Source organism: Eleutherodactylus coqui, chromosome 13 (genome assembly GCF_035609145.1).
Source record: "Eleutherodactylus coqui strain aEleCoq1 chromosome 13, aEleCoq1.hap1, whole genome shotgun sequence".
In the NCBI taxonomy this organism is placed as follows: Eukaryota; Metazoa; Chordata; class Amphibia; order Anura; family Eleutherodactylidae; genus Eleutherodactylus; species Eleutherodactylus coqui.
In genome coordinates, this window is record NC_089849.1 from 90,815,494 (window position 1) to 90,829,006 (window position 13,513).

General features: G+C 44.6%; 1 protein-coding gene across 2 annotated transcripts in view; it reads right to left on the reverse strand.

The window, feature by feature from the left end:
* PIK3R5 (phosphoinositide-3-kinase regulatory subunit 5) overlaps window positions 1-13,513 on the reverse strand; it is an 82,501-nt gene that overhangs the window by 11,330 nt on the left and 57,658 nt on the right. For both annotated transcript variants that reach the window (XM_066586267.1, XM_066586266.1), the window contains exons 4-13: window positions 12,875-12,943; window positions 10,669-10,807; window positions 10,513-10,582; window positions 10,042-10,216; window positions 9,240-9,396; window positions 3,518-3,598; window positions 2,281-3,049; window positions 2,001-2,157; window positions 1,139-1,258; window positions 501-620 (exon numbers count right to left, since the gene is read on the reverse strand). In XM_066586267.1, the coding sequence (XP_066442364.1) occupies window positions 501-620; window positions 1,139-1,258; window positions 2,001-2,157; window positions 2,281-3,049; window positions 3,518-3,598; window positions 9,240-9,396; window positions 10,042-10,216; window positions 10,513-10,582; window positions 10,669-10,807; window positions 12,875-12,943 (1,857 nt within the window). The remainder of the gene's footprint in view (window positions 1-500; window positions 621-1,138; window positions 1,259-2,000; window positions 2,158-2,280; window positions 3,050-3,517; window positions 3,599-9,239; window positions 9,397-10,041; window positions 10,217-10,512; window positions 10,583-10,668; window positions 10,808-12,874; window positions 12,944-13,513) is intronic.

Sequence of the window (13,513 nt, forward strand, 5' to 3'; positions counted from 1 at the left end):
AGGGGAAGGAATCTGGAGGCCATCTTAGCAGCCGCCAGCAGCAGCAGCCACCACTGAGATAAGTGAGGGGAGCGCCTGTGCAGCAGCCATTTTAAAAAGCCCATTAGCGCTATTACTAAGAAGTGAGGGGAGCGCCTGTGCGGCAGCCATTTACAAAAGCCCATTAGCCCCATTACTGAGAAGTGAGGGGAGCGCCTGTGCAGCAGCCATTTTAAAAAGCCCATTAGCGCTATTACTGAGAAGTGAGGGGAGCGCCTGTGCGGCAGCCATTTACAAAAGCCCATTAGCGCCATTACTGAGAAGTGAGGGGAGCGCCTGTGCGGCAGCCATTTACAAGTATACATTTTTCCGATTTAAACTATTAATATCACAAATTTTAGGTTTTTTCCCAAGTGACACACGACCCGAGTTCTGCTCGGTTTTTCGGCGAATTTTGACACACCAAGCCAAAAAGGTTGCCCATCACTGCCCTAGACTGTTGATTCATGGACTGTGGTTACCTCAGCTTGGTACAGCTGGAGAAGTAAGGAGCGGTTGGCAAACCGGCAATAATACAGCACCATGTCAGCTAGGATGGGCATCTTCTGGGTCTCTGTCGTGCTGTTGTCAGGTGAGGAGGACTGCAAGAGAATACGGAAAAAAATGTCTGTCATCAATTTTATTGCATTTCATGGATGCGTATCTAGTCTACAGTCTACATTCTGAAAAATGGGATTTTAGAAAGAAATGTATTATGCATCTTGCCCACAACCTATGCCAGTCTTATCCAACCAGTTAGGTTTCTTCCTTTTGGAGGAGAGTTATTTTGTACACCAAGGAAAACTGTCTCTCTAGTGCCACCTATAGGTAGTTACTCTATGAACCAATGTTCAACCATATCATGGGTCAGACATTGCTTACAGGTTAGCCACCTATAGGTTTGCCTCCAGAGACAGCTATTTTACCTAATTTTACAACACAGCATTGCCTGTAGGACCCCATTCACCCGCCGGGTCTCCTCCAGAAGAAACGGTACTTTCAAAGATCTTCCTTGGTCTGTAAGTCATGCAGCATCTAAGACCACTTGTCATGTACTAAACACACGTAGTGGCGTGATAAGGCCTGTTGTGGACACTAACAGCTCCTTCTTTTTAATTACCTGGGAGAGAACTGATGTGGGAAGATCCATTAAACCCAGGATATTCCGCTTGTACCATGGATCCAACATCCCGATGTAGTGAGAGATGTCATTAGTGCTTTCCTCTGTTCCTGTCAGGTCCTGGTGGGGAGCATTGTGACATTTAGTTCATGCTTACACTTAATCTCAGTATTAAAAAGGCTTCCTGCTCAGTAAAATGTGAGGATATTAGAAGTCAATCAGGGATCCATATTGCCCTGTTTGTTCCTTGAAACTTTAAAGTGACTTAAGAGTCTTCGAACCCAAATATTCACATCAAGAGCGGCATTCACAATTCTGCTGATTGCCATTGGTTTCCTGTGATTCACCAAAAATTCATGTTAGGAGATTTAGTGTTTACGTCATCAAACTATACTAAGACCCCATTTACACTGACAGATGATAGCTCAAAAGTTGCTCAAAGTTTGAGTGACAGTTTTGAGCATTCATCTTTGCATAGTCTATAGTAGCTAAGTAGCTACTAAAGAGCTATGAAGGCGGAGCGGGCCACCGCTGCCATCGCTCGGCAAACAATACAGCTGTTTGGCATAAGCAAACAGCTGTCTTGTTCTCCGCAATTACAGCTCACGTTCCACTGTGAGCTACCAGCGGGACGCGAGCTGAAAGACTCTTATCAGCGCTACCGACTGTGATAACAGCCTGCACCACTGATAAGAGTTCATCGTTCAATTCCAGAAAACTAGAATTGAGCGAGGAACGACTCGTGCACGAAAACTGCAGGATGTCCGTGGATTTAGACACAACAATTCTCGCTCAAAAGACGGCTTTGAGCGAATTTTGAGCAAGAATCATTGGGTCTAAATGAGCCTTAAGTAAAGATTACCTCTGGGGTAGACTTTCCGGCTGGACTTGGCGATTTCAAGGGGAAGTCGGGGTTTGTCAGTGTTTCGGGTGGGGAGAGACTGTTTCTTCTCACTGGCACATAGTATAGCTGCAGCTTAAAGAACCTTGTTAGCAATGGGCATTTACTTTCTTTCAACCTGAAAGACAAAGTTGTTGACAATGGATAGAGAAACTGTTTGTTGACCCATTTCAATGTCCTCATAGATTTGAATCTATTCTGATGCAATATCCATAAAAAGGCAGAAGATGTCAATATTCACCTTAAATTGCTGTAAGCGCGAGCTAACTTTCCAGAAATTCGATCAGAACCGAACACCACAACTCTCAGTATGGAAGCTTTGGAGTCCTCATTGCAGCTCAGGAAAGGTCTTCTTGTCAAAGCTAATTTTTGGTTCTGTTGAATTTCCCATATATGGACACCAAGAGCATGTTGGGGAAGTGACTGGGATCTCTTTGACCGTACTGGTACCCGTCTTCCCTGGGGTGTACATAAGCTACCTGCTCGTCTTAATGGTATATTCTGCAAGCTGGACATAGATCCTGTTATAGAATGGTTAGGAGAATTGGTCGAATCAGTTTTCGACTTGCCCTTCGATAGATGGTTCTTGGGTCTAAATAGTTTACAGATCTTATGAGTAAATGTTCGATTGACTTTTTCTTCACGGTAATCCATCCTTTCTAGTGTCTCCTGGGAACTGTCATCGCTGTCTTCAATGTATCCACTATCTACGCAACTGGACAGGTTGGAGACAAATTGCATGGAGTGGTTGGAGATGTTGGCCATGTTGGCTTCCTCTTGTACGTTACTTGGACTGCTCCAGTACACATAACGTCTGGAGTTACTAGAGAATACAGAATCTTTTTGGTTACTCTCATTTTGAGTTTCCTCTTCTACCTCTTCAAATTCTTCGTCTTCTTCCTCTTCTTCACCACCATCATTATCATCTTCTTCCTCATTGACTTCATACTCTGGAGAAAGGCTGGGTGTTCTAGTGTCTTCTTCATGTATAAGTACATTATTCAGAACATCTGCCAAAACAGAAGTCAGTGGTGAATTAATACCTGATAATCTTCTAAGACTTAAAGGGGATTCTCTATTAATGCTGCTCTAGTCTTGCAGTCCAAGCCAACCATCAGACCTTCATTGGAGGTCACCTATATTCCGTGCATAGGTGTCAGTTCTCCATATCTGGGTATAAATAGACATGCATATCATGTATCCACCTTGACAAATACATTAAGCATACCAGGGACTTAGCAACCATGGAAACAAAGCATAGACTCGAATGGCTGTATTAATTGCAGTCAATATTGAGTAATGTTTTGCAAATATTAGAGCGCTTACACTGCATGTAAGGACAGGACTGGTAGAGGATATGGTTACTGGAAAAGTACAATGCCATAGACATTGATGTAATGACAAATTCATTAATTGGACTATGCAACATATGTGATAAACAGTACTGTAAGCATGGCAGTGTACAGTTATGTACTTACCAAAGTTGTCCTGGTCCCAGGTATATGTGTAGCACTTAGGAACCGGCAGGTAGATAGGTTGGAACTGACTTGTGGGGGTCTCTGGTAAAGTAAAAAAAAAAACTTTATACAGTTAAACTTTTAGTTATACTTTATTACAGTTATTTTTGTTTTTTTTTACTAAACTTACATCTTAACTTTTCTTCCCTCTAAACTTGTGAAACACTACATACATAACACTATGTAGAAATAACGTTTGTATGCACTATACGTGTTGTAGGGGTGGACTGCAGTAGGGGGCAACAGACAGTAAGTCTGGTGCCTGAGACAAGAGGAAAAACACCCCACAGGTATGGTAGGGAGTGAAAGATGTATGTCACAGAGGTTGCTAGCTTCTGTGATGTAGATCTGTCCAATAATACTCCATGCCAGTTCTTCCACCTGAACCAGCAAGCTATGTAAAGGGACAGGAGGAACTAAGGAGGAGGTGTGTGTGTGTCTGGGAGAACCAGACTTCAGTGGTGACCAGACTTCTGGTCAAATTGACTTCTGCTGTGAGCAGAGAGACGCTGCGGACAAGGAGCTACGTTGTTCCAGCAGGACCCTTGGGGAACGCCTGCCCTAGGACCGGGGTCTGGAAATGCTACGGCATGGTGATGAGCGGCCCTTCTGGACTACTACAGGTCTGTGAAGGTGAACGGACTTTGTACTGTCTGGCAGCTGTGGACTTGATTGCTCCTCCTTGGGACTGTGGAGGATTATATTGAAAGGACTTTGCAAAGGTTATCATTTATCTGGAGACCCAGACGTTTATGTTCTGCTAAAACTTATGTTGAATAAATTAACAAAGAAGTAAAAGTGACCATTTGGCGTACTCTTTAACCCCTGTGTTGCTACAGTGTGTTAAAGCATACAGACTTAAGCTGGGCTCACACGAACAGGTCGGATTCTGCATGCAGGACGCCCGCAACGGATTCCGGCTGTAAACCCGGCCGGTGACCCTGCGTTCGGCACTTTACTGTATAGCGGATAACCGCAGAGGCTCGTCGTTGGTTGTGTGCAGTACAGTTTTTTTCGTTTGTTTGTATCTCCCACTCCGTTGCTTAGCAATGACGCAGGTACCCGCAACTCATACGCAATGTTAACTGCGTATGGGCTGCGGGTTGGATTCCTCCATGGACATCAATGGAGGCCGTCCAACCTGATTCCACAGCAAAATAGAGCATGCTGTGATTTTTCTTCCGCTCGCAGAATACATAATTCGTATCTAGGAGTGTGAAGGAGAAATCAAAAATCCATGCCTTTCAATGCCAGAGTTTTACTGCAGATAGTCCGCGCAGAGGCTGATCTCGGAATCTGCAATTAAAATCTGGTTGTGTGAGACCGGCCTTACACTCCCTGTTACAAAAAATTAAAAATGGATGAATCATAGCCTATTGGCCTTAGACACTAATATGGCCAGTGAGGGAGAAGAGGAATATACCCCATTCCTCTTCTCATTCTCATCCAGTGATGAGCAACTTCAGTGAGGGCACCCCATGACAACAGCTAGAGCAGCCCCCCCAGAGCAATGATGCCATGTGGACCCCACGTACTGAGTTCACAGAGAGCTCAGGAATCCATCAAAGAAATGAACTTTTGTAAGGTCTTTTTCTCTGCAGATGGTATAGCCCTAACGAGGACACCTAGGGAAAGACCCCAAAAAGTTGCAAACTGTATTAGAAAAGGGGATTAAGAAAGGACACAACTTATTAGTGAGACTCTTACCGTGAAATACCTGGCCTGTGCAAGAAGGATTGCTTTAAATCATAGTATCACCGAGGGAATCACTACAATATAACTTTTATTAAATAAAATTAAAAAATGTCTAACGCGTGATCCTTTATTACTGTTCGACTCCAATTAAAAGAATTGGCGTTGTATAGACGAGAACGTCCTTACGCATACTATATATCAATGTACAGAGATCAGCTGCACCGATGTAAGTATAGTACACCCACTATGGTGACAATGGCGCCTCTAGTTTGTATATTGCCATAGGTCAACACTATAGTTGTATACAGCTCCAACTAAAGCAGTCCCTGGTTTAATTATTAGTGACTGATGTACATAGCAACAATTTTATATTGGAGCTGGCAAAGAGATAATACCGCTTAAAGGTTATTTTGGGGGGTGCAGGGTAGAGGGGTGTGCAGTATGATAAACACTAAAGCACCGTTTCATTTCACCCCAAGGTTAAAGATAGAACACTGATAGTATAGTCTCTATTTAGTAGAGCGGTACTCCAATTAAGAGAATTGGCGTTATATAGACGAATAGGTCCTTACTAGGGATGAGCGAGCGTACTCGGAAAAGCACTACTCGCTCGAGTAATTTGCTTTATCCGAGTATCGCTGTGCTCATCCCTGAAGATTCGGGTGCCGCTGCGGCTGGCAGGTGAGTCGCAGCGGGGAGCAGGGGAGAGCGGGCGGGAGAGAGGGGGAGAAAGATCTCCCCTCCGTTCCTCCCCGCTCTCCCCTGCAGCTCCCCGCTCTGTGCCGGCACCCGAATCTTCAGACCCGAGCACAGCGATACTCGGATAAAGCAAATTACTCGAGCGAGTGGTGCTTATCCGAGTACGCTCGCTCATCTCTAGTCCTTACATATACTGTATATCAATGTACAGAGATCAGCTGCACCGATCTAAGTATGGTACAACAACTAGGGTGACAGTGGCACATCTAATTTGTGTATTGCCATAGGTCAACACTGTAGTTGTATACAGCTCCAAATAAAAAACAGTCACTGTTTTATTAGTAACTGATATAGATAGCAACAGTTTTATATTGGAGCTGGCAAAGAGATAATACCGCTAGAATGTTCTTGGTGTACAAGGTAGAGTGGTGTGTAGTATGATAACCACTACAGTACCATACCATATCCCCCCGAGACCGAAAAGTGGAACACTGATAGTACGGTCTCTATTTACTAGAGCGGTAAATCTTAGAGCAGGGTCAGTAAGATATAGTGACCCTCTCAGGAGGACTTCTCAGTCCTATATACAGCCGATAAATGAGGGCTGAATATAACTGCTATCATTCAGATACGAGCCGCTAGTTATAATGTTTTGCAACCAATAGCGGCTATAAACAGTTGAGCAGAAGGGAGTTCAGTATGATGTGCACTGAGTTCCCACTATCAGTAACTGTTATAGTCGGTACCACCAGCAGCACATGAGAAGCCTGATAGAAGATACGGTGGACATATATTGCATGGCCATCAGATCAGTAAGGCTATCCTTAGTGTAACATAGCTAACACCATCAACGCGTTTCAACGGTTACTGGTGGTATAACCGCATCATCAGGATGGGAAGTATCCGGTATAGGACTGAACAGCCTGACCGGCTGTAAGAGAATGAGCAGCAAACTAATCATTAAACCAGGGACTGCTTTAGTTGGAGCTGTATACAACTATAGTGTTGACCTATGGCAATATACAAACTAGAGGCGCCATTGTCACCATAGTTGGTGTACTCTACTTACATCGGTGCAGCTGATCTCTGTGCATTGATATATAGTATGCATAAGGACTTTCTCGTCTATACATCGCCAATTCTTTTAATTGGAGTCGAACAGTAATAAAGGATCACGCGTTAGACATTTTTTAATTTTATTTAATAAAAGTTATATTTTAGTGATTCCCTCGGTGATACTATATTCTATTCTTTAGGGTTTTCCTCTGTCACGGTGACATTTGCTTTAAAACATAGCACACATCCATATTAGTTGTATTATCATTATTTATGGGCAGTGTTACCATACCACCTTATTATACAATGATGTACTCCATGTGTCCCCAAATGTCAACTGAAATACCAGTAATGCAGGCAGGCCCCAGACACACAACACCCCAGGCGATCAGCACACCAAAGTTGGGTCACAGGGGACTGATGGGGCGATGGAGAGGGCTGCCTTTCACCATAGTAGTTAAGAGGTTAAACTGAGCTAGCTCCCATCGCGGCTGTTGCCAGTGGGTTCTTTCTAACACAATTTACACTTGTCAGGTACGGAGTGGGTTCAACTCCTGCGCCCACGTCATGCACCCCTGTGGTCTGCGGGGATGAAGGAAACTCCTGCGTCAGCTGTCATAGCTGTAGCAGAAGTCCACTGGCCCCAATGAAAACACTGGCGATATCGCAGCATTTTTTTGCGCTGTGAGGCGAGTGTTTTCTTCGCAGCGCAAGAAATAAAAATGCCAGTGGGTGTCCACCCTAAGGCCTCCCTCACACAGGGCGTATTGTACAGCGTTTAGCGCTGCCTTTTCAGCCCAGCGCTAAACGCTGTACAACACTCCCATTCAATCCAATGGGGCTGCTCACAGAGGGCTGAAAACGCAGCGACTTCCAACGCTGCGCTTTGACAGCGATGCATGTTCTATTTTGGGGCGTTTTCAGTCCTGCGTTGCCCATTAAAATGAATGGGCAGCGGTTTCAGAACAGCAGTGCCGTGTTTTTGGCAGCGTTAACCGCTCGCCGATTTTCGGGGTGAGGGCTTGTAATAGAAGCCCTACCCCGAAAATCAGTCCCAGCTAGGTAGAGAAAAAAAAAAAAGCAATACTCACCTAGCCGCTGCAGTCCGGGTCGCGGTTGCTGGTCTCTGCCGCTGATCCGGGCTTCCTCTGCACTAACAAGTCTATTGCCAGCCAGGTTTGAGAACCCCGCCTCCGGCAATAGAGTGCTGTGATTGGTTATAGGCGCGCTCGATGTCCAATCACAGCCCTTCATTGACTGTCTCAGACAATCAGCGCCGGCAAGCTCTCTTAAGGGTACATTCGCATGTTCTGCATTGGTGTAGATTTCGATGCGGATCCGCAAGAGCTTTACCCCTTCAAAACGTCCATCCACAGGCGTAAGCGCAAAAACCCTCGTGCCTGCGCAATGTATTTGCGCAGTGGATTGTTTTTCGTGCCTGAGGCACCGGGCGGGGAATCACCTCCACCGTGATTTAAAAGGCGAATTAATTTTACAAGGTGCCAGCGTTCGCAGGTATCCGCAGTGTTTTTCACCCATACCCAAGCAGAAATATGTACGCACTTGCACACCTCTTTAGACTGCTATGGGACCTTTGGTGCGCACAAAAATACAGCATGTCACTTTTTTTTATGCGCAAGTGTGAAAAAAGAACCGTGAGAATGAACCCATAGAAATCAATGGTCTCTATTCACTGCGTATTGTGCGTGCACATATTGCCCGCACAAATATGCATGCGGCCGCCCATGGAATGTAGGAAAAATTGTGGTTATAGGCAAATAGACACGTTTCGGGGCCGTTGCGCCCCTTCCTCAGTATTTAGCTGGGGATATACAGCCAGCAGTGCTCCACTCCTCTGCAAAGAGAACACACCACCGCTGTCTGTGTTTGTATCATCTTCTCTATTTACCAACTACACAGCAAAAAGATACTGGTATTGGCTCCAATATGGACCAGTATGGTAGAACTTACAAGGTTTCCAGAGGTTTGGGCATCAAAACTAAGAGAAGCACAGTTTTTGGTACAGGGCACCTACACTCAAGGCCCCATTCAGACAGCAGTATTTGGTCAGTATTTTGCATAAGAGATACAATCTTACATTATACCTTCTTCTCTGTACATTCCATTCCCCATTCTGACTTCCGAACACCGCCGTCTGAATGGGGCCCGAGGCATCCATGGTGCATTGAAGGGGTTCCTATCTCAGATTAGGCTTTTTAAAGAAAACTCTCACCTGTTTCATCCCCAAGGAGACCAACTTGTCTCCCGATCTGCTGCAACTTGTCCTTCAACCACTCCCTAGTTTTCTCTAGATCGCTGTCATTCACTACTTGTTCTACAGCCTCTGTCAGATCGGCAAAGATCCTCTCCAGCTCCTCTACTGTCCAAGACTGCAAAGAAAAAAAAGACATAATTCATGACATACACAGTCAATTGCGTATAAGCTAGAATTCCCAAGACCCTCGCAGCACTGTCTTATGGGTAAGTGGTCATGCTTCAAACCCTCTGAGACTCAATAGGGTCCAGCATATCCTGCGGTACCCTTGTGCTGCACAGAACCTGTACTGTTTGTAGACCTCCGAACATTAATTCCACACCCTCTCTGCAGATGCAGAGGGCAAACTCAGGAATTTCGAGGGATCTTCACAGCAGAGGACACCTCAGAAAGTATGTTGGCAATGCTAGAAATGCTAGCAAAAACTGACTTTTTGCATCTTTGGGCCAGGGGGGCCTTTTGGATCCTGTTGCATTTAACCCTTTGCAATCCCATTTTTGGATTCAGAATTTTCTAAAAGGTTTTCTCTTTTTGCTGTTATACAACAGTGCCATCTGCTGGCTAAAGCCAGTGTGTGCACACCAGAGAGGCTCCAACAGCAAAGTGGCTGGCAATAGACGGTAACAATACCCTGTCGGACGTCTTCTGACATTGGAGCTGTATAAGCTTCAATCAGAATGTAGGAAGACGTCATACAATGGATTGGAAAGGGTTAATATTCTGCAGTTCTCTAATAGGCAACCTGCCTGTGGACACCTACCTTGAGCTTATCTTTTATGGCCGTGATTTGGGGGGATGGTCCCAGGTTGGCTTGGTACAGATGCTGAATGAGGAAGATATAAGTGTTTTGGGGAGTTTGCGTGGTGTTGCTTAGATGGTTAGCAATTGACAGAAACTCTTTAGGAAGTTCTACAGGATTCACCAACAGCACCGTCCTAGAAGAAAGCAAAAACATTTAACTTTAAATTCACACTTCATTCGATTGCCTCTTTTTTTCTGTATCCAAGTCCTTTTTCGTAATCATGTGAACACTAGGTGGTGCTATTCCTACATTTAGGAGTGATCTTTAGTTTTAGGTTGTACTGTAGCATAATATACAAGCCAAGTGTGCAGTATTCAGAAATACTCCAGCTGTAGCATAAAAGAAAAAAAACGCAAGTAAAACAGAAAATGAAATGTAAAGCATTAAGCTCTTCTTCAGGCCGGGGTCATTCTTCCTATTCAAACTTACACAATGCTGGGCAAAGTCGATTTAGTCAGGAGGCCCTGTTCTGCTCTGACCAGACGCTGGTAGGTGATCCCTGTCAAAAGAGACATCATTGATGACACTGTAGTGTGCTGGTAAATAAAGCCGGGCGGTTATCAGCATATTGTAATACCGCAGTACCTGGAACTTTACATTCCTCACTAATTAGGCTTAGAATCTCCTGATAAATGTCACAATATGGAGCTGGCCAAGTAAGGAAGACGTGGAATAATTCAAAGGCTTTCGATAGAAGGTCACACTCTTCAGGAACCCAGGGGGCCTGCAATGACAGAACCATCATGTAAGTGGTAGTTTATACACCTATTGTCGAACACATGTATCAGTTGTAGTTGGTGTCATGTGCTGAAACTGATGTTATGTATACTTATAAGAACAACATTCTCTTTGGAGACTGTACAGTGATATATGATATAACTGACAGCTATTAACATACCAGCATCAAGAATGTCTATTTATGAATGATGCTTTGTCATTTCTATGACGTACATATATACAGACACATACACTTACTGTCAGTAACATCCCTCCCCTACAAGAAGTTGTTGGAGTGCAATGACACTTCCTCTGTGTGATTGTAACATTAATATAAGTAAGTGATTGCAATATCAGAGCAAAAGGATCATTAATTATGGAGAACTGACCTCTTGTAGGGAAGCTCTAGTATCTTGTTGTACCGCCTCCAGCTTGGATACAAGATGTGATACAGGTGGGCATGGAGGCACTAGTACCCTGTTGTACCACCTCTAGCTTGGATACAAGATGTGATACGGGGGGCATGGAGGCTCTAGTATCTTGTTGTACCACCTCTAGCTTGTATACAAGATGTGATACAGGTGGGCATGGAGGCTCTAGTATCTTGTTGTACCGCCTCCAGCTTGGATACAAGATGTGATACAGGTGGGCATGGAGGCTCTAGTACCCTGTTGTACTGCCTCTAGCTTGGATACAAGATGTGATACAGGTGGGCATGGAGGCTCTAGTACCCTGTTGTACCACCTCTAGCTTGGATACAAGATGTGATACGGGCGGGCATGGAGGCTCTAGTACCCTGTTGTACCACCACTAGCTTGGATACAAGATGTGATACGGGCGGGCATGGAGGCTCTAGTACCCTGTTGTACCGCCTCTAGCTTGGATACAAGATGTGATACAGACAGGCATGGAGGCTCTAGTACCCTGTTGTACCGCCTCTAGCTTGGATACAAGATGTGATACAGACAGGCATGGAGGCTCTAGTATCCTGTTGTACCGCCTCTAGCTTGGATACAAGATGTGATACGGGCGGGCATGGAGGCTCTAGTACCCTGTTGTACCGCCTCTAGCTTGGATACAAGATGTGATACAGGTGGGCATGGAGGCTCTAGTACCCTGTTGTACCACCTCTAGCTTGAATACAAGATGTGATAAAGGGCGGACATGGAGGCTCTAGTACCCTGTTGTACCACCTCTAGCTTGGATACAAGATGTGATAAAGGGCGGACATGGAGGCTCTAGTACCCCTTTGGGCAACAGCTAGCTTGAATACAAATTGTGATACTGGTCGGTGTGCAGGCTCTAGTCCCCTGATGGGCAACTGAACATGGTTGTCGTAAGTGTCCAAACTAAACCTGGATTCAGCACTGTGGACAACCCGGTTCCACTCTGTAGCAGTCCAGCCTCCAGAACGGCCGGTGGGGGACAATTCATCGATACGACCATCCAGCTTCTCACATCCCAATAATGCGCCCCTCTCAGACTCTGGTAACGGGGTGAAATCTCTTCTCTGCATCGTAGAGGCGTCTAGTGGTCAACAAGCTCTACAAGTGGAAGAAGAGGCCACTACACACAAGGGGCCTCCGAGAGCCTCTTATAGGACAAGGGGGAGGTGCTTTTAGGGCCTCCGGTGACAAGACCATCCATCTAATCACCACAACTCATCATTATTTACAGATCTGCCTGAGATGGAACTGTATGCAAAACAACAACTTCTTCTAGGGTCGGGAGTGTTTTGGGTTTTTTTTACACATTTTTAGGTAGATCGAATTCCCAAATCTAACTCTTAAGATAATAATATAATAAAGACAATCTTTGACAACTTGTTTCCTTGTGAAGTCCAAGAAATCCTTCCAGTTGGCCCTTTTTTATATTTTATTATATTTTTAGTTTTTTACCATGAGTACTTTTTAGCTGTTTGTTTTTGTGGATTTCTGTGTTGAGCTTTTAATGTAGTAGGATAGATTTACCAGCAGGTGGCGCCCAATGAACATCTAATTTATGTATTGACACAATTAACAGCATGTTATACAGATTCTGACTCTAGTCCCGCATATACCCATATCATGCTTACCAAAAGAACAGCAAAGTGGAACATCAACGCAAGAGGCGTGAGAAGCTCGTACTGGCACTTTTCCTGGGCCTGCAAAACATATATGTATGAGTAAGTGGTAATATGGGAGCTCGGGATATGAGCAGCTCATCATTAATGACATTTTTGTTGTAGCCATTCATTTATTGAATGCTCTTCTGGACAATAATCAAAAACTCAACACAATGAACTCAACCAGAAAAAAAAATGTCCCCAATGTTAAAGGAAATCTGTATGTGATGCCAAATGCGTTCTACAGACCATTAGATTTGAGAACATGATCCCTACTGGTGTTATTAATGCCAGAAGGTAAGTGCAGGTAGAACTCGCTTCATACAGACAATCTGCAGTTCTTTAAGCCTTTGGAAGACTTCATGCTACACAGAGTTCCATGAAAATCAAAGCATTAACCCTTTCCAGTCCAATCTGTATCCTGGTTTTCCTAGGGGGCTTACTCTTTTTCTGCCGTTATACAACAGCGCTATCTGCTGGCTAAAGCCAGTACTGCATGAGGTGACACGCTAAATAGGCTCCAACAGCAGAGAGCCTGGCAATATACAGTAAAAGAACCCCGACGGACGTCTTCCAACATAAGAGCTGTACAGCCTTAAATCATAATGT